General features: G+C 46.8%; 9 protein-coding genes across 9 annotated transcripts; 4 read left to right on the top strand and 5 right to left on the bottom strand.

Moving 5' to 3' along the window:
- Window positions 1-67: 67 nt before the first annotated feature.
- Window positions 68-2,139, bottom strand: F4813DRAFT_371055 (MFS general substrate transporter). Its single transcript, XM_049244573.1, has 2 exons — window positions 899-2,139; window positions 68-844 (listed from the first exon to the last, which is right to left on the bottom strand). The coding sequence occupies exons 1-2, from the start codon at window positions 1,909-1,911 to the stop codon at window positions 250-252; spliced, it is 1,608 nt and encodes a 535-aa protein (XP_049096435.1). The 5' UTR covers window positions 1,912-2,139; the 3' UTR covers window positions 68-249.
- Window positions 2,140-2,445: 306 nt separating this feature from the next.
- On the top strand, window positions 2,446-4,815 carry F4813DRAFT_371052 (fungal-specific transcription factor domain-containing protein). The gene is made up of 2 exons (XM_049244572.1): window positions 2,446-3,133; window positions 3,192-4,815. The coding sequence occupies exons 1-2, from the start codon at window positions 2,785-2,787 to the stop codon at window positions 4,610-4,612; spliced, it is 1,770 nt and encodes a 589-aa protein (XP_049096434.1). The 5' UTR covers window positions 2,446-2,784; the 3' UTR covers window positions 4,613-4,815.
- A 719-nt stretch (window positions 4,816-5,534) lies between these two features.
- Window positions 5,535-7,772, top strand: F4813DRAFT_209709 (DUF580-domain-containing protein). The gene is made up of 7 exons (XM_049239643.1): window positions 5,535-5,851; window positions 5,906-5,963; window positions 6,031-6,199; window positions 6,257-6,374; window positions 6,427-7,179; window positions 7,233-7,278; window positions 7,338-7,772. The coding sequence occupies exons 1-7, from the start codon at window positions 5,639-5,641 to the stop codon at window positions 7,526-7,528; spliced, it is 1,548 nt and encodes a 515-aa protein (XP_049096433.1). The 5' UTR covers window positions 5,535-5,638; the 3' UTR covers window positions 7,529-7,772.
- Window position 7,773: 1 nt separating this feature from the next.
- On the top strand, window positions 7,774-10,515 carry F4813DRAFT_209705 (uncharacterized protein). The gene has a single exon (XM_049239642.1). The coding sequence runs from the start codon at window positions 8,200-8,202 to the stop codon at window positions 10,465-10,467; it is 2,268 nt and encodes a 755-aa protein (XP_049096432.1). The 5' UTR covers window positions 7,774-8,199; the 3' UTR covers window positions 10,468-10,515.
- Window positions 10,516-10,958: 443 nt separating this feature from the next.
- Window positions 10,959-12,162, bottom strand: F4813DRAFT_392719 (uncharacterized protein; the record flags this gene model as incomplete). Its single annotated transcript, XM_049247316.1, has 2 exons — window positions 10,959-12,024; window positions 12,083-12,162. The coding sequence occupies 2 exons, from the start codon at window positions 12,160-12,162 to the stop codon at window positions 10,959-10,961; spliced, it is 1,146 nt and encodes a 381-aa protein (XP_049096431.1).
- Window positions 12,163-12,657: 495 nt separating this feature from the next.
- F4813DRAFT_209757 (stress responsive A/B barrel domain protein) lies at window positions 12,658-14,067 on the bottom strand. The gene is made up of 3 exons (XM_049239645.1): window positions 13,269-14,067; window positions 13,099-13,209; window positions 12,658-13,029 (listed from the first exon to the last, which is right to left on the bottom strand). Exons 1-3 carry the CDS (start codon window positions 13,332-13,334, stop codon window positions 12,874-12,876), a joined length of 333 nt encoding a protein of 110 aa, XP_049096430.1. The 5' UTR covers window positions 13,335-14,067; the 3' UTR covers window positions 12,658-12,873.
- Window position 14,068: 1 nt separating this feature from the next.
- Window positions 14,069-15,314, top strand: F4813DRAFT_209732 (uncharacterized protein). The gene has a single exon (XM_049239644.1). It carries the CDS (start codon window positions 14,156-14,158, stop codon window positions 15,137-15,139), a length of 984 nt encoding a protein of 327 aa, XP_049096429.1. The 5' UTR covers window positions 14,069-14,155; the 3' UTR covers window positions 15,140-15,314.
- A 175-nt stretch (window positions 15,315-15,489) lies between these two features.
- F4813DRAFT_392716 (uncharacterized protein) lies at window positions 15,490-16,158 on the bottom strand (the record flags this gene model as incomplete). The annotated part of the gene is made up of 1 exon (XM_049247315.1): window positions 15,490-16,158. The coding sequence occupies one exon, from the start codon at window positions 16,156-16,158 to the stop codon at window positions 15,490-15,492; it is 669 nt and encodes a 222-aa protein (XP_049096428.1).
- A 2,435-nt stretch (window positions 16,159-18,593) lies between these two features.
- On the bottom strand, window positions 18,594-18,959 carry F4813DRAFT_392714 (uncharacterized protein; the record flags this gene model as incomplete). The annotated part of the gene is made up of 1 exon (XM_049247314.1): window positions 18,594-18,959. One exon carries the CDS (start codon window positions 18,957-18,959, stop codon window positions 18,594-18,596), a length of 366 nt encoding a protein of 121 aa, XP_049096427.1.
- Between the last annotated feature and the right edge of the window lie 697 nt (window positions 18,960-19,656).

The raw sequence follows: 19,656 nt of genomic DNA, 5'->3' as shown, positions 1-19,656 counted from the left end.
GAACACAAGAACACGTGGGGGTGGTTTTTTTTAGGTCAGCAGATAAGAGAATTCGAGTTCGTCAAAGTTACGGTTAAATGATATTGAATTTAATCTAACCGAATAATAATATATTATTGAATTAACCAGCATACCGAAATATTCGTAATTTTCAAAGCATCCATGCGCAAACTATTCCGTAATACAGTGTATCCTTCTATCATAGTGTCCTTGTGTACCTAAGTCATATAATCGTTATTTAACCTACTTCTAGGCGGCATTGTGCTCTAATTCATATTTCTCGTCTGCTGTTAATTCGGCCGACGCTCGGCCGATCCTCGCAGTCGCGGCACAGCATAGAGTGAGACCTGCCACCCCGACGCCCGTCCAGAACCCAACTTGATATCTTTCACGAAGATCAGGGTTCTCTGATATATGAGATCGAGCCCAAGTTGAGATAGCCAGCTCCGAGACACCGAGCCAAAATGCCATACCGAGATATCCGAGACTCGTGATGAGTCCAGCAGCAGTAGCTTGATGGCGTCGGGCCATGGATGTTGTGACGAAGACGTTGGTCACATTATATGTAATGTCGATGCCAACTGTGCCGCATATCATCGAAGGAAATATGTAAGACCAATAAAGATGACTGGTTGACATCCCACTTAATCCATCTTGCGTAGGTATGAAGGGGAATAGCAACACACAGAGCACGTAACCAATACCAGAAACGATCAACAAGATATGCCCCGGAAGTATATGTAAAACAAACCCTCCTGTAATTGCAAGTATGAAACCACCTAGAGCCAGTGGTATAAACCACACGGCAGTCTGTATGGGGGTTGCGCCAAGAACTTCCTCGATACTGATTCCGATGATTAGTATGTACCAATAAAATAGATAGTCTGTAATAACTTACTAAAAGCTAGCATAGAACAAAAATATCGAAAACACCCCGAACCCGCAGAATATGAAGGCAGAGACACGCTTCATATACTTCGGTCGGAATATGTCAGCTGGGAGCAACGGCTGCGCCGAAACCCAGCCTTGAACGTACACCGCTGCGCAGAGCAAGAGAGCGCCCACTATGAAGGATACGTAGATATAAGGCGTACGCCAGCTATCCGGCGCATTTCCGCCATCCGTAAGCGCGTAGACGACAAGTGCCAATCCTGGTACAATTGTACACACTCCCCACCAATCCATACGCACGTCCGGGTCATCGTGGCCAAGGTTTCGGGGGATGGTAAAGAAGCCGGTAACGATGACAGCGAACACGAGCGCAGAGCCGACCCAGAAGTAGACGGTCCAGTCAGCTAGCTGTCCGGTAAGGGCGCCGATGATAATACCGAAATAGAACCCTACACAGGCGGATGCACCGTAGAAACTGAAAATTAGGTTTTTACGAGGACCTGGCCGATACGTCTGACCAAGAAGAGCAAGACCCGCTGGAAGAAATGCAGAAGCGCCTATGCCCTGCATCGCACGGCTTGCTATTAGCATGGTAGCGTTTTTGCTGAAGCCACAGACGATAGACCAGATCAGGAGCCAAACGTGGCCGCCTAAAAACACACTCCTGCCGCCGTATATAGCACAAAGTCGAGCAAACGGTAGAAGTAGGGCGGCAGTGGTTAAGTTTATCACGCCAGCCGGCCATGTTCGTTGTGACTCGGGAATATCTAAGGCGTCTGCTAATGCGGGCAAGACGATGTTGAAGCCGCTGATGAAGTACTCGCTCATACATAGCGATGCGACGACGGCGAAAACGAAGCCGGCCTCGGCGGCCCAGTTGGCAAGAGTTTCTGGTCGCTGACGGCCGAGACGCTCAATATCGACTTTGCTCAAGGCTTCACAGTTCCCATCTTCAGGGGTCCTGGGGGTCCCGGGGGTTGAATCGAATATCCCATTATTAGCCTCTATTAACCCGGCCATAGCGTATCCTACTATATCGAGGGCAACGTTTTCGCTGGATTAGACTAGGTAGTATTGAGCGAGTTAAAGAGTAATAAGTTAAGTTAGGGAGGGAATCTCTCGAACTTATTCCACCGAATACTATTACTAAATACTAGTAGAAGAGACATGTTAAGTGGTTATGTAGCGGTCACCTAAGGAAAGACTTAGAAAAGATTCAGTCACCGTCTTGTTAGTGTCAACGTCGAGCCTGCGAGAGGTGAATCTTGGCTACTATATTGGGAATCCCATCAAATTATGCAATCGAAGATGTGGATGTTAACAAGAACTCCGGGTACCATTTCCGGCGTATTGAAACTTGTGATTGGTTGATATTAGTAAAGCGGAAACTAAGAGAACATTATACTGGACCCGACGATGCACAACTTGAGTCTTGGCTACCCTTTAGGGAATAGGCCGATAGGTTAAATAAATTGTACATGCAGACATGATGCTATGTAAAGCTTAAACGTCGCCCCGTTGACCCCACCTGCTAAAGAACTTTTTACAAATCGTGTTGTAATGAAAATAACCCAAATACTCTTCATTGGCCAAGCATCGTCGGTTTCTTATTTGCTTTATTACATAACTCCGGAAAGTCGTTAAAAGCCCGATTTCTCAGCAAGGGAGTGTCAGATGCCAGAGAACATACATGTGATGTGAGTTGACAAGATCAACGGGAGGCTATTATTCAAGACGGCACTTAGACCTTGAAGCAAGCTACAGATCCCCGTCAGATCTACAACCCTTGATTTAGTAACATCCGATATTCATTTAAACAATCACTATTATCTATTATTACTTCAAGTACCGTTGCTCACGTCTCTTTGACAGCTTCGGCGCCTTGAATACCTCATGGTTGCGCCAAAGGCTTGCCACAACTGCCGTAGCCGACGCTTACGATGTGACCGATCTGTCCCCGTGTGCCATAAATGTTCAAGCACCGGACAAAAATGCCTTGGATACGGAAAGTTGTATAAATGGGTTGACAGTAAGACGTCGGGAGACCGAATATCGGCACAGCCTTCGGTCTACTCCACCTCCAAAACTCGGGAGCATATCAGATCCCAACCGGATATTCCAGTATACGATGACCAACGTGTGGTATTCCCTCAAAATACTAGACTCTGTTCTCCCACTTTCACATTATTAGATCCACTGTTCCAAGACCTAAACACATCATCACGACATTATCTTAATTATTGTGAGTCTCATTCCAATATATCCCCACTGCTGTTCACCGCCGGCCTAATGATATCTAGACACCGCCCGTTTCTGTCAAGATCTCATTATTTATGATTCGCCCCGTCGCGGCGCCAACCCGTTTAGAGATCTAGTTCCTATATCTCACAAGTACCCCTTTCTACGGGAAATCATCATTGCGGCATCCGCATTACACTTCTGCAATGGTGCGCGATGGCACAAAAGCCCGTGGCACGCGGCCGACTCCCTAGCAGACGCTTTACGTGCGCGGCATAGAGCTATCAAATCTCTACAAGAGGTCATAGAGCATCATAAGGTCCAGGGCCACGTTGAGAACGACGATGCAGGTAGAGACGCGCTGCTTGCTGCTGTGCTCTTTTTCGTCAACTTTGCGCTAGTTGATTCGGGGAAGGGTGGCTGGCGAGCTCATATGAACTTCGTCGGTACACTCCTTCGCATGCAGACATCTAATCCTTCAAAACTAATTGAATTGGGACCAAAAACGCTGGAAGAAGATTCTGGCTCTAGTTCGAATTTTACGGCGTATGATGCGGTTGTTCCGTTACCATTCGCTCATCATCCTGCGACGTCTTCCCAGTCCCTAGGCATTCGTGATTACATTGCTTCAGACTCCATAGCTTATTATATCTGGAGTAGTGCACTTGACTCCCTTGTATCATCTAGCAATAACTTCGTAACAGTACCCCCGGCATTTGATGGAGATGACATTGAAATCTTTCATATCCTCCTCCGCACCGAGGCCAACAGTTATCATAGCTGCCCTTCCAGTTTACTGTACGCCATTTATCGGACATCGCAGCTAGCGAGGAACATAAGATCAAACGAGGCCAGTGTTTTGAGTGGCAAGCAGATACAATCTTGTCTTGCACTTTTAGACGAGGTTCAAGCTTTTGATAGCGACGCGTGGGCTGTTAAAGTCTGTACGCAGATTGCAGCAGTTGTCGGTTATGCAGACGAAACTGAACTGCACTATCGAAGACACATCGCTGATACTTACCGCGCTGCGGTCTTCTTATATATCCTCCTAGTTGCTCCAGAAGTACCACACCAAAATCCCTACCGCGAGGGTAAATTCTTTCCTTCCCAGCCTAGTACCGCTGACCTAGCTACCACAATTTTACATCACCTTTCCTTCATCCCGTCTCATACTCCCCTATTTAAATTCGCTACCTGGCCTATATTCCTTACCGGTGTCGAAACGGCGGACGAGTCTCGTAGGACATGGGTGATAGATCGACTACGTGACATGAGGGACGTCTGTCCTTGGGGGATGCTGACATCCACCATGGAAACTCTGGTGGAAATATGGCGGATGAGAGATAGTTCATTAGCGCCTGGGGAGTTGGCGACAGATGAAAATGCTCTAGGCGGGAAGTTAATCAGCACGCTGGATCAAAAGGTCAACGGCCACTGGCTGATGCAATTGCAAGGCTTCAAGATCGATTGCTTGATTGTATGAAGCTGGATACTCGCGCTCAGTGGTATAAGCGCCGAGCTAGGGTTATGACTTCTTACCCCTTAGGGAACAGGGGTATAGAACATATGTTCTAATACGATTCAGACAGCCTTCGGAACTCAGCATGACACTAATACACGGGAGCCTTATATATGATAATAAAAATGTATAGACCAGATTAATTCTGCTATGCGCTTTCTCACAATCACGAGATCAAATATCCCTATGGAGCTCCGTATTCTATTGAGATTATCAGCCTAACTGCTTAGCCTTTCCGTTGAAATTTCTAAGCAACGAGCCATGTTTGACAGTTGTCTCTCCAATCGTTGAGGGTCCTATCGAGAGATCCGCCATCATGACTGCAGTATCAACGAACCAGCCGGAAGTTACCATACAAATGGCAAAAGGGGAGAGTAAATATTTTACATATCACGTTGCTGCACTTGTTACCAGCGGGTTGTAAGTCTCACATAAAGTTCATAAAAGCATCCGCGACAGAAACTCAAGCCTGTAATACTCTCTTGTATGTACTATTCTTAAGATTTAATAGTTTACCATGTCCTCGTAATACAAAACATAACAATGAGTTGCACGATTGTTTGGTGTGTCCGCATCTTGTTGTTTCGGTGGGATGTTCGTGACGCCATTGACTCAAAAAGGCACCAATGAAAGACTGCAATGTCGAACTTGCTAAGAAACGGAAAAGCCTGGTCACACTCTAGAGTTTGGAAGCGAAAATTAGCTGTTACCATCTTGGCACTACTGAAATGAGCTTTCATAAGCTTTATGCTAGCGCGTTTGTGATGTCAATCTTATGTTAGGTACCTCCTTTGCTGGATATCCGGCATTCTCATTCCTACGACTACATTTCTTTGTCGTTTTTACTCCGACGCCAACAACAACAGCTTTACCTCTGTAGAAATTGTTTCTTTACGGTGGACTGTCAAACTACTCCGTTGTAATTAGGCTCCGTTGTAATTAGGCTATAGCTGCCCAGCCCAGGCGACAGACTGAACGTCGCGTCTTACGATGGCGAACAATCAGGAGCACGGCGAGGCTGCTTCTTACTACTACAATACACAACAGCCGCCCAATCAGTACCAGCAGCCTCAATATGCTCAGCAGGGTCCCCCAGCTCCGGGTCCGAACCCGACGAATGGCTACGGTAACGAGAAGCCCATGTTCGACCAAGCCTTCAAGCTTGAGCGTCCCAAGTACAATGATATTTGGGCTGGCATTCTCGTACGTGATATTCGCTCCAGTATACCTAAAGTGTCTCTAATTATTACTTGCTAGTTCCTCATTGTTGTCGCGGGTTATGTTGCTGTCTCCGGGATTTCCATCAATGGCTACGGTTAGTGAATACCATGCTCCCCCGTGATACCAGCCGTTGTATTCTCTCCGGACTGATCAGACCATAGCTTCCTCGAAACGCTTCCAAGGCGATGGCATCTATGACTCTGGATCGAACGTCGGTCTTAATACGAATACGCTTATTCTGTTTGTCTTTTGCCTTTGTGTCGCCACCGTATTTAGTTACCTATACGTCCTACTCGCCCGCCAATTCCCCAAGCAGTTCATCTGGATAACGTAAGTATCAACTCCCGAAGCTTCAAAAAGGGATGAGACTAAAACGGGTAAATATAGTGGCATTCTCAATATTGTCTTCGGCCTCGTGACTGCTATATATATGCTTTCCCGGCACTACTACTCCGGTGGCATAGTATATCTGATCTTCGTAGCCTTCCTCATCTTCGCCTTTATCGTAAGTTCATCGTCACTACTCTTGATTGTATTTTACTTACCAGTTGACGTAGTCTTGGATTCCGCGCATTCCCTTCAGCGCTCTTATGCTCAAGACAGCTGTTGATGTCTCCAAAAGTTACGGCCATGTTTATCTGGTTAGCGCACTGGGTGGTCTTTGCGGAACTGCTCTTGCTGCATGGTACTCTGTGACCTTCGTCGCCGTGTATGCGAAATTCTCGCCCGGCCAAAACCCTGCTTGCGCAGAGGGAGCCGGCGGCTGCAGCTCCGCTAAGGTTACCGGCTTGCTTGTTTTTATTACGTTTGCAATGTACTGGATTTCGGAGTGGCTGAAAAATACCATTCATACCACCATCTCGGGCGTTTACGGTTCTTGGTACTTTCACCCGTACAACCTTCCTAAAGGCGCAACCCGAGGCAGTCTTAAACGCGCACTTACGTATAGCTTCGGTTCCATATCCCTGGGTTCCTTGCTCGTTGCTATCATCAATTTTCTGAGACAGCTTTGCTCTGTTGCTCGACATAATGAGGCCGCCCAAGGCAACATTCTTGGAACTATCATGTTCTGTATTCTTGGGTGTATTATTGGGATCCTTGATTGGGCGGTTCAGTTCCTCAATCGCTATGCCTTTTCTTATATTGCCTTGTACGGGAAGTCTTACTTCGCCGCTGCCAAAGACACATGGAGCATGATTAAGCAGCGCGGCATCGATGCTCTTATCAATGAATGTCTCATCGGTCCTGTCCTTTCGATGGGCGCGACATTTGTAGGCTATGCGACCAGCTTGCTCGCTTATCTATATCTTGTAAGATTCCCTCTTGAAGTTGGTTTTACGATAACACTTGCTCACAGTATCAGTTATTCACGCATCCATCATACAATGCTGACGGCTCATATACACCTGGTAAGTCATACAGCTTGTATGGCATCGCTCTTGAACATATACTAAACTGGTATATATAGTTGTGGTGGCTTTTGCGTTCCTCATCGGTTTGCAGATCTGCAACATCTTCACCACGCCGATCAGCAGCGGCATTGATACGATATTCGTGGCGACCGCGTGGGAGCCACAAGTGTTGATGCAGAATCATCCCGAGCTGTATCAGTCGATGGTCCAAGTCTATCCTCAGGTCCAAATAGCCATTCACGCTTAAGTGGTAGGATCGTGTATTAATAGTAATTGTATAGTTTTATTTTAAGAGAGCATGAAAATTGAGAGTTTTTGAATTCGTTATAATGTTCTGGTTTTTGCGTTGGCATCGGTTAAGACGCTCTTTCGGCTCAGCGTACGTACTGATTATAGAACATCGATATTTGGTGGGGGCTTTAAGGCAAGTTGTGATACGAATTAAACTAATCAAGCTACTTAAAACTTATATCTTCGTGATTTATTACTCTAACTTATTACTGTAACTAACAATAATGATATTAGCGAGATACGGATTTGGAGTGGGTTGGTTTAGGCTACAGGCCTAGGTTGGTTTAGTTAGCCAATTGCGGCTTAGACGCAAGAAGTAACAGCAGCAACCTAACAACCTAACAACCTAACAACCTAACAACCTAACAACCTAACAACCTAACAGCCCAGCTAACATCTTGTTAGGAGGTAGTTGTTAGTTTAAATGAGAAACCTGTTAGGCAGGATATTCACGTAATCCTTTAAACAAACCAACTTTTCAACGGTTAGGTAGTTAATAGGCAACCATGTCTATTTCTAGGAATATCCCTTTATAACTCTGGATATATATTATCTAGAGTTTCTAGCATTGTTAAAAGAATCATTATCATCACCCCTAGATCAAGATACACTTCAACATCTCACATCATGGCTACCAACAACCCATTCGCAGCGCTGTTAGACCCTCGTGATATAACAACTAAGCTTGCTATCATCCAGCCGGCTGTTGATTGGGACGCTCCTATTAAACTCACCCTCACGGAGGCGGCCTTGAAAGACACCTCGTATGAATGTATCTCCTATGATCGTTCGGGCGTCACGGCTGTGCCCACACGAAGTTGTGCCCCGCCGCCGCCCCCTGCCGACAAAACGATGACCATCTCTATCGATGGACAGGATCGGGATATTCCTCATCATCTCGAAAGTGCGTTGCGTATGTTCAGACGCAAAGATAGGCAGCGTACCATATGGGCTGATGTCCTTGTAAGCCGTACTGTCGAAGAGCGCAGTGCCCAAACCGAGGTACAGCGGTTCGTATTAGGCAACGCAGAGCGGACGTTATGTTGGCTGGGTCCAGACAATGGGGAATCTACGACTAAGGCTTTTGAAACTATTCATGAGATGGCGCGTCGCTACTCGGAAGCCTGTCGGCAGGTTGGAATTGGGCCTGATATGAGGCTGTCTCAAGCGACACCGCAGCAGATGACCGGAATCAAGAATCGTCTTTTCAGTTGCCCTTATAATGATCTGGATTCCTTCAACTTTCGTCATTGGGATAATATTTACGATATTCTTGGCTCGAAATACTGGTGTTCTGTACAATCCATAGCCGACATCGTGCTTGCGAAGGCGCCTATCATCGTGTGCGGTCGAAGCAACATCCCATGGGATGCCTACATCGCCGCTACTCGTGCTATGCCCTATTTCCAGCTCAGGTTCTTCCAGGTCCCGTTGCTACCTCATGTTTTCAAAGGGTACCAAATATCCACCGAGATCGAGGTCGCTGCGCGTAAGAAGCGGCTGGGCGAGGCTATCGAGTTGTTACCCATGATCCAGACTGCTCGAGGGTGCGATTTCAAAGACCCGAGGGAAAACGTCTTCTCGATCCTGCATATTGCAATGCCGTCCAGGCGCACTAGATATCATGGAGCTGGTGTGCAACCTCTACCAAAGATCGACCATTCCAAGACCGCACAGCAAGTATTCACCGAGGTTGCTCGTTATTCCATACTGGAGCGCCAGGATTTTATATTATGGGATAACGAACGCCCGCCATGTACAAAACGTTTAAAGGGACTACCGAGCTGGGTTCCCGACTACAGCGCCCCGCCGCCTCAATGCAGAAGCAACTATTTCTTCAATCCAAATCTGGGCATGCGTGTCTGGTGGGAGGGCGTCCCCCGCCGCTTCAGGAAACCTATCACTGTATCCGCCGAAGACGATGCCGTGCATCTTCAAGTGCGACCGCTAGATCGCATCGTGCACGTCTCGCCCGTAGTGTTCAACGGGGGTAACTTCCGGCGTCTGTGCTTCACCGAATTCAAAAACCTCCCGCCACAAACATCCCATAACGAAACGCTTGCCCAAAGAACAGAGCGGTTCTGGCGCGCGATCCTCCTCAACGCGAGTGATCGGACAGGCGCAACCGTGCGGGACAGACTGCCGCCGCCGTCTTCTCTAGGCGTGCACTTCGATAGCTTAATAGCCGAAGAAAGCATGTTAGAAGCTCTAGACTGCACCATGGTCGATTTGCAGACTTCCGAGAACGCGGTGCGCATACAAAGCTCACCCGAGCTAACGGCACTGGTGCCTCGATGCGGCAACGCCAAGCCCTTTGAAGACTTATTACTGAGCAATTCGTGTGGACGCCGGTTCTTTAGGACTGCGGCCGGCAGGTTCGGTATGACTGCCATCGAGGACGTGGTAGCCGCCGACAACAACTTAGTAGGCAAAGAACCGAAGGACGCAGAAGGGGATGTGAGGGTGAATCTCGGTCAGTTGATGAGCAACCCGCTTCAGAACCTCTTCATGCAGGGATTCCAGCAGTACGTGAACCAGCGGTCCCCAGAAACAGCGCCTATTCTTGCCCGCGCTATAAGAGGTGATATGCCAGGGCAGAACCCCGACCAGCGCACGGATAGTGGCACGCGTGAAGGAGATATCATCGTAGCTGCCATTGGCGGGTTCTTCCCGTACGTCTTACGGCCTAAGTCTCGGCAATCGGAAGAGGCAGGGGAAGAAAGCAGCTCAGGGTCTGCTGCTCAGGCTGATGAAGAGCCGTCAACGTATGAGTTTGTTGGTGAGTGCTACTTTCACGGAGCGATGGATGGGGAAGATTTTACTGCAGCCGGTAACTTCGGTACAAGACGTGTTGATATAGATTTATCGAAGATCGTCAATATTACCATTGTATAAGGAGGGAGAAGTAATTTATGTAGTTTATAGGAATGGTTTATATACTCCTAAAGCCACTGGCCTTGGAGGTAGTACTGCATAGAGAAGGCATGTAAATATAAAACTGGATGACCTCGAATAATATCGAAAAGTAAATCTGCGTTGAGGACGCAACTACGCACCAGGAGTAAACACTCAAATAAAATACAACATATAGGACTTAGCCCTAATCAAGATATTCCATCTCATCCATCTTTACTTTTTTCCTCAGTCTAATACACACTCGCTTACGGTGTGTATGTCTCCTCCGCGAGACAACCAGTAGAAGTTGATCCATCCTCTCTCTACCTTCCACCATTCTGTCTTACCTAGGTCGATTCGGTGATTTCCCCTTTAATACGCCGATAGAACTCCATAGCATAAGTAGCGATAACAAGACATAAAAGAGCAATAACACAAAACCAGAGAGTCCAGCCCACGTGATCAGTAACGAACGATCTTGACGTCCAACCCTACTTCTTCTCTTCGAAGTAGAACTTTCCTAACTTATCTCCCTCCTTCGAGTTCCCTAGAATAGGAGCGCGCCCGCCTTCGCCGCCGTCGAGACGGTCTCGTACGATACGTTCTGCTGCCTCTCGTGTCGCGGGACCGCCTACGCCTTCTCTAAGAGCGCTTGTCCGCGGCTGACCCGGCTGAACCGGTATAGGTCCGCGCGTCGTAGTGTCGACAAACACGTCATCGTCTGATGTACCAACGTGTCCGCCGCCATCTACAGCAACGCCATCCACATACTTCGCCTGCCGTGTCTCGGCCGCGGCCGTCGCACTGACAGGGGTATCGCTCGCGATCACGTCGCGTATCTCTCGACTTCGAGCTGTAATAGCCTCCTGGCTCAGTCCCGAGCTACTGCGTTCCAGACCCCAAATCCCCGCCGCACCAGGCAGCGGCCTTCTGTGATAGATAGGGCCACTAACGGTGCTGTTGGCGCCCTCGCCAAAACCGACGAGGCTCGCGGTGCCATCGTCGCTCATGCGATCCTCAAAGCCACTAACCGAACGGCTCGCCATGTCTTCATCCATAGCACCGGACGTGCTATCCACATCCATACTAATGCCATCGCCGTCATCATCGACCTCCGTCAGCTCCGCGTCCATCTCGTCCTCGTCTTCCTCGTCGAACCGGTCGCCCCCCTCCGTAGTAGTCCGCGCCCCGACACTACCCGTCGCGGACGCAGTGCCAACCGTGCTCATCTTAGTCATCGCCGTCGGCTGCCCGTTCGAATCGAAGTACGCGGGTGTGAGGGCGTTTGCCTGTTGCGCGCTAGTTATGGGGGTTATCTGGGCGGGGCTGGGGCTGCCGCTGTGCTGCTGGTTCGGGGCGCGTAGGGTGGATACGCGCTCAAGGCCCGCAAGCCGACTAATGCGATCTGCGCGCTCGGCTTCGAGGCTATTTGTGGATGATTGGTGTTGGTGGCCTCGGAAACCTGCGAGACCGTGATAGGCGTTGCCTCGGTGGCCATCCTTGATAGCTGTGGTTGATAGGGCTGAGAGCGATGTAGTTGTGCTGGTAGGAGTACCGCTATAGATTGTTCCAGTTAGTAGTTGGCGTGGAGGAAGATTGATGTTGATAAACGTACGGCATATCGCTCGGAGTGTCTGGGTTAGATGGTGGGGGAGGGATGTTGATGAGCATGGGAGCTGTCTGCTGCTGCGACATGTTTGCTTATCTTCGTATATGTTAAGCTAGAATATGCCAATGGAATGTGTCAATTGCAACGGATGCGATGTTAAGTATCGCGTTATATGCGCGCCTTGCTGCGAAGTTAAGATGTGGTCGATGACGATTTGAAAATATGGGCTGACGGTGGTTTGTTACGAAGATGGAAAAGTAGGGTGGGGGGATATCAAGGGCCGTATCAAGAAGAAAACTGTTTTTTCTTTGTTTTAATTAACCGTGGTGGGTAATGAAGACGGACCTCCTCGTTTTTGAATTGGTGAAATTACGGATGTATAAATCGGAGATGATGGTGAGTAATGAGCAATTCTTTTGTTGTCTGTAGTAGAAGAGAACCTTACAATCAGGTCACGTAGATAGGTACAGGTATAGATGAACATTGGTTGTTCCGTTCCTGCGTATCTGTATGTAGTGAACGTTTGTACATACTGCTAACCTAGGTAGTTGCCTACCTTACAAACCCCAGGACCCCGTATGTAATCCATACATATGTAGAGGTAGGTAGCTTTGCTAAGCTAGTAAAGTGGGAGATGACGTAGGGCTATAATTAATCTTAATTGGCTCTAGCGTACGCGCCTTTCCACTTTTCGCTAGACGCCAATCAAATCGACGTCATTTCGTTTATTGACTCCACCCGCCCGCTTTCCCCCGACTTTCACAAACCCCAAAGCTTCCATCCTGCCATCTCAATGCTTAGAACTCACCCGGGGTAAAATCGACAGCCTGAAGTTTGTCGAGTAAGTTTATAACACTCGAAACAAATTCCATGTGAGCTGGGTCTTTCTGAAGATAATAAGCCCTGTCTTCGTCCGACTCGAACTCGAAGACGAATACGTGCGTCATTCCAAGCTATTTGGTATTACCAAAACTGTCAGCCGAAAAAAAGCTTATATACATAAAAGAGATACGAGATATTACCTGCTTTCCTTCCAGGCTATTATCTTTCCCCCCACCATGTACTTTCACATAGGGTTTCTGCGTTGTGGGATGGATGCAATTCGGTCCTAGAGCCAGCATCCTGGCGCAAGCCTAAACACAAGGTTAGTCCCTTAACATACGTTAGCTTTTATTTATTATGGATTTCCTACCGCCTTGGCTTCCTCCGGGGACACAAGGTCCTTGAATTTGAACAAGACAACATGGAAGATAGTCATAGTGCAGATACTGTAGCTGCAAAGCTCTTTGTAGTTAAGTAGAAAGAATTGGTTTGTTCTTGAAAAAGTTTGAATGCTCTTCTCACGTTGGGCCCGAAACTAGGATTGATATTTGAAAGCAACCCCTCGGCTGTAGCATGCGTATTATTATATACCCGAAGCTCTTCAAATGTTGGGATAACGGTCATGTGACCTCGTCACGTGACCAGAGTTATGCCCACACACACCGCCCGCGCACAGCCCGCGCGTTTGTACAATAGATATCTTTCCCCACTCGGGGGAACCCCTCCTCTCTTACCTTAATACAACCAATCAGAACACAGTCTTTACTTGCATTCCTTTTCATTCTATTACGTAATACAGAGTCAATCCAACATCAAAGCTCCGATAGTAGTTCTTACACTGCTTCATATCATAAACCCGTCAGCTTTATGATTGGTATTTCTTATTTAATACCACTCGGGAGTATATCAATTTGTTATCCTTACATACTACAACTTAGTATCAAACGATGCTAAGACTTATACATCATACATCTCAATTAAATCAGTTCATTTAAAGTATTTGTAATCCAGCGATAGGAGACTACCGGGTTTATTGTGTTAATAAATATGCGACTTATGAATACCTAGTAGCAACGGGTACCTGTGGCGATAACGTTAATTGGCATATCCTAACTCCGAAGATCAAGGCACAACAACCTAGGTTAGCTTCCACTCATACACTCCTATACACACATAAACATTCAATCCCGTGATCATCATCCCCCCACATGCAGAAAAACGAAGGATAAGGGATTTGCATAGAAGCTAACGCACATCATGCGGAAAGTTGAGGTATCCGAAGATGAAGAATTGGGCGAGCTGGAGGATAAGACCGAAGCCCTCACCCTTCGCTCAAAACGTACTGAGAGGGCTCGGAAAAAGCAGGCAAAGAGAGTCAAAAAGCCCAGTCGCGATTCGCAAGATCTCTTGAGCTTGCCTTATGAGCTCGTATTAGATATATTGGCTCTACTTCGTCCAAGCGATATTTTTAATCTACAACGAGTTAATAGAGCCCTCCGTCAGTTCATTGTCCAAGAGGAGCACCGGATTTCAAGAGCTATCACTAGTTGGCGCTACGTCTGCCTGGATAAATGCTTTAGATTGCCTGTGCTTATGGAGAATATCAATCCCAGTATTCACGCGGTTATTCAAAGTCCCGAGCGACAGGAGCTCCTCGTCATCCATAAGAAGCCTTATCAACACATCCAATCTCCGAATCCTTCGGAAATATGCACCTGTCTAACATGCTTATTGCGATGGTCGGCGCTATGCTTGATTGTCGACTTCGCTCACTGGCAGCGAAACCTAGATATCGGAGAGCCTATTCCCATGATTCCACGAGGCAAGCATCCGACTTGGAATCAAAGCCTGATGGAGTCTAACGCGGCTATTGTGCGCAAAGCCCTGCGTAGTCCACTGTGGCACGCACGGCTTTTGGAAGCTCACTTAGACTCGACGGCGAGGTCCATCAGTCGTCACGCTGCGAACAAGGGTAATAAGAGACGGCGTTTCCGCATGTCGAAAGAAGACATGGAGTCGGGTTCAGACTTGTTCTTAGAGAAGAGCGGACCGCCGAGCTTTGACTTTCCATTTCACAGAGACAACTATTACATGTTGGAGGCTTACCTCCCGAACAGAGGGTGGAGTGCAGAAAATAACAGATGGATGTATGTGCCGGCGGAGCAACATGATATAGATATTCAGTTTATCGTTAACTGGGCGAAAAGGCGACAAAAACCAGCTTCGGGGTCGGAAAACTAGATGGTATGAGAAGAGGAAAGCTCGAAATAACATCTTCTCCATTGTTGCTACTAGTTTCTTCTCAATTTAAAGCCGGTTAGGACCATCAAATGCAACGCCGTAGACCCCTTTTATCCCCGGCTACGCCTCGGAGTACCAAATACAGTCGCACCATTCACCCCTCGAGAGTAGACATAATACCCCTTTTCCATGACAAATAACACTAGCCCGTCAACTAACTTTTCAAGATAAAGCGCCTCGTAGCGCCTACACCTACATCGTTCTCTTCCCTAGATTTGCATGTGTATTTACGCTCCGGAGCTCGCCGGCTCCAATGCCACCAATCCAACCAGGGCTTCCAGCATCCCAAATCAATATGGCAGACAACACAGCGCGCGCATGAAGCTATGCTTGGGCTGGAGACCATGTTGTGTCAGGGTGTAACCTGATAGCTCGCTCTCGTGGGGAGTGTTCCCAATAGTCTCGCTAGATTGCCCGCCTCGTGTTCCGCTTTGAAATCGCAACGTCGTTTCCCGTTCCCGTAGGGAAGAGGCTCGAACTCTGGAATGCAGTACGATATCGCTCTGGCTTTCGTGGTACATCTCCGTTACAGCTCGCTGGCTAGTTATGGGGCTGAGCATAATATGCTCCGGGGGGCGCATGTCGGAAAGCCAACACCCTAGCGACAGGGTGGATGTGTCTGTCCTGGTGCTCCGCTGCGACCCCCGCCGCGTTGTTGCGCTCCGCATCTTGCGCCGTATATGATCGAGGTCGATCAGCTGTGGCTTGCTTGGGTTCCGCTGACCCGTCTGCGCCGTGCCCTTGATGATCGTGTCTTCGAAGCTCGATTCGGAGGGGTATGCGACGCTGTCCCGGATCACGATAGAGTCCCGCTTAGAGAAGCAATCGCTTCCGAGGTCTGGGTCTCTGCGCAACATCCATATTTGAGGACGAGCGGTTGTTTGTGGGTTCTGAGCAGGAGTAGCGTAGAAGGATATGGTGCTGCCGGAGTCGGCAGCGCTACCGCGGCGGTCTTCCATGGCGTTGGGCCGAGCGTTTTTGACTTTTACTCTTCCTGAAGTATAGATATATGGCTTGGGCTGTGTATAAGACATTTTCTGCAACAGAGACGGCGATGGTTCCTATGATGCCGAGGGGCGAATAGAATACGCTATTCGCACTGGGTCTTATGCGCAGCGATGCTCGTTAAAAGCGTCCCTATTGGCAGGACGCAGGACAGAATGGATCATGTTCTTCGCTTGTTGTCACTTACGTGGCATGGACTCTGCGTTATTATCTGCCGCTCCGCACCATTTATAAACTTTGCGGTCATGGTGGTGTCGACGTTGGGTATCGACTCGAGACTCTCTCAACGTCGACGCCAATGACGCAGGAACAGGTTGGTTTGGGTTACAGCATGATTGGCTACTTGTTCATTTACTACTACTTCCTATAACCAATAGCGTAGCGATTTGCTATTTGTGAATAATAGTAACTTTAAAGTAATTTGTGCCTATTCATTAGATAAATAATCCACCTCCCAGTTGTGATAATCGTCACTCTTTCGGTTATGGAATGGAGATTCGGGTGAATGGCTTTTCATCCGAACCAAGGTCCAGTAAGAGTGATTATGAGGTTTAGTCTATCAAGACTTTGCCGCATGTGACTTCCTATAGTTACATTCCGGGTGACGTTACGGCATATCGGAAAATATGTAAACTCTACTTTTCTGTAGCAGTACGAAGTCTTATGTTTAGAAGCTATAATGACAATATACAATGACTATACAAGTCTATCTTTCAACTCCGTCAACCCTGTAGATAAAATGTAAACGAGATATAGGGGTTAGATTCAGACAAATTTACCTATTCAGCATCAGGGGTAAACCACCTGGTATATTAACAGTAGTTACAGTCCTTTACATCGTACGTTCACAACAATATCATATCATATGTTCATATATTGAACTATGCCCTGACTAGGAATCTTAGAGTATCTTTGTTGAATAAAATATATTGGGAATCAAACTATTGATATACAGATGTGGATAGTATGTATCTCTCCTTTGGTTCCCGAGGCCCCGATACTCACTCCTGAAGGTTCGTACAAAACAGCCTTTCTGCCAATAGGCAATCTGAATTATCACGATGCCCACCTTGGTTCGAAGCCCTTCTCAATCTGGAGTTCCTGATTTGTATATTCAGCAGTTCTCTTTGGATATACCGTAGCTTCTCAATAGATGTTTCGATCTTGTTAAATGCGGTGGGATCGTCCTTAAACTCGTCCTTTATACTCAAAAGTAGACGCAATACGCAACCAGCATCGCGGATATCGTCCTCAATATACTCATCTTGTTCAACATCCATAAGCGCTTCCATGGTGCTCTCGGAAAGGCTGTCTTCGACTCGCAAGAGATGCTTTAGAACCTTATCGATATCCCGGGCGTACTCGATCTCGAAATACGGAATTGAAATATGAGTCCGCATTGCGAATGATGGTGGGGATTGACGTTGCGTTACGCTTTAATAGATTTCTGCAAAATGTGGGCAATACGAGTTGCAATGTACTACTATTGTTGTTTAGAAGATTGTGATGGTTGGTAGGAAGGAAAATATCCGGCCAGGATTCTATTATATATTGTACCTTGGGTGGGCAAACACCACATTACCGTAGCACAAAGACAATGCGAAGAACAACACCTATGTTACAATCTATCTGGACAATGAGCCTGTCCCAGGACCGAATGAATGCCTTTATCATAATTTACTCACCACGAAACTAGTGCCGTACTATTGCGCTACAAGCACCGACTGTTACATTCTTCCATCATCTGGCCGTTGCGTATTTAATAAAGAAATGTGTAGAACAATGTCTAAATAAATAAACCAAATTAGATGTTCCTAACCTATAGGAGAAATGGAAATAAAGCGTAAAATATTCTTCAGGGGGGGAGGGGTTGAATTAGTCTTTAAGGGACACAACAACTACCTAGCTATATCTACGGGGTAGTTTTCAGATATCGAGAACTTGGGTGATTTGTACTATGCTAGATTGATATATGAATCACTGCATATTAACGATTGCTATCACATTGAGTTACTCGAGTATTGGCTCATACGCAGTTTACCTAACTTATGCGAATTTTGTTTCAGTAAACCCAGGGAAAAGACCGAACGTCCTGTAATTTTACTCCTGACCTAGACACCAATGTGTCTTTTGTAACATCAGGACTTTGCTAAATAAATCAAATACAAACATATTTCTTTCTGTACGTCACTGCTCGAATAACATACCTATTACCTAATTCATGTAACATAAGTTCATTCAAACGGGAAATTTAGAATATAAATGCAATTAGGGGACCTATGAATATGCTAATGTTCGCCCCTTAGCCGTGAAACTTTTGATGCTTGCGAGTACAAAAAACTCTCACGAATAATGACTGGTTTCTTCTCTTCATTAAAACTTGCCATAATCACCTACTGTACCTAGCTTTCACGCTGAAGTTCCATGCCATGAGCTCCTCCAAACGTCTCTTTATATTTTCCAACTTGGCTAGTGCGAGACTGATCTTTCTCATATTAGTGAGGTAAGGGTTGACTTTTTTCTCTTCCGGGGACTTCTTTTCTTCCTCAGTCGCAGCGCCTTCGAGAGAACGTTTTGCGCTTACAATATCTCCAAGATGTGCTCGAACAGCTTCTTCTTCCACGCGAATCAAGGGATTTTTACGATAGGGGTAGTCGACAATGCCGGACTCAAGTCTTGAAATCGCCTCGACTAACTGATCGAGATGATTGACGCCTATAATAGCGAACTTAGGTAGTCTCTGAATTTTGTCCATGGTGGGAATTGCCGAATTAAAGTTGGTTTTATGTTGATTCTACCGTGCTTGTGCGTAAGCTGTGAGTATAAAAGGTACTTTGCGTAAATAGAAAGTGGATGTTGATAGGAAGTAGACGAATACCCAATACGGGCATGTTTAAATAGATATTATCTTGAGAGCTAGACTGATGACTACTGAAATGAGTGATCAAGGGGACTTATGTTGGTTACAGCACGAGGCACCTTGGCAAGAACGTGTATACTACTCAGGATTCTCCTTGAACTCTTGAATCAGTTCATGTAGTCAACCAAATCACTCAAAGTACTCATGTTCAGTCCTCTGGATCAACGTTAGGTTACCCATCTAATGCTACACGCAACATATATTCATGAGTCTCATATTCATTAGTTATACGTTGTCCATCATGATGTCATGTTTTGCATACATGCTGCAAAGAAGAAGATCGGATTATTCCTTTAACGAAGTCTACTCACGACACAGTCAACTATATGACTTCTTGCGAAATTCATTATGAGTCACTTAAATGATATTGTAGCTAAGCCCATTTCAATGAGATGGCTAAAAGGGCCTTGTGGCTAAATCCAACCATCTCTGAGTTATGAATTTATTTCCGTATGTGCACCACTAAGGTACGAGACAAGCCGGATTTTGGACTCGTTAGCTCGAGGTGAAATAGTCGCTGATAGTAGTATTA

The sequence above is a fragment of the Daldinia decipiens genome (assembly GCF_022478715.1).
Source record: "Daldinia decipiens strain CBS 113046 unplaced genomic scaffold F4813scaffold_37, whole genome shotgun sequence".
NCBI lineage: Eukaryota > Fungi > Ascomycota > Sordariomycetes > Xylariales > Hypoxylaceae > Daldinia > Daldinia decipiens.
This window is presented reverse-complemented; position numbering and strand designations above follow the sequence as displayed.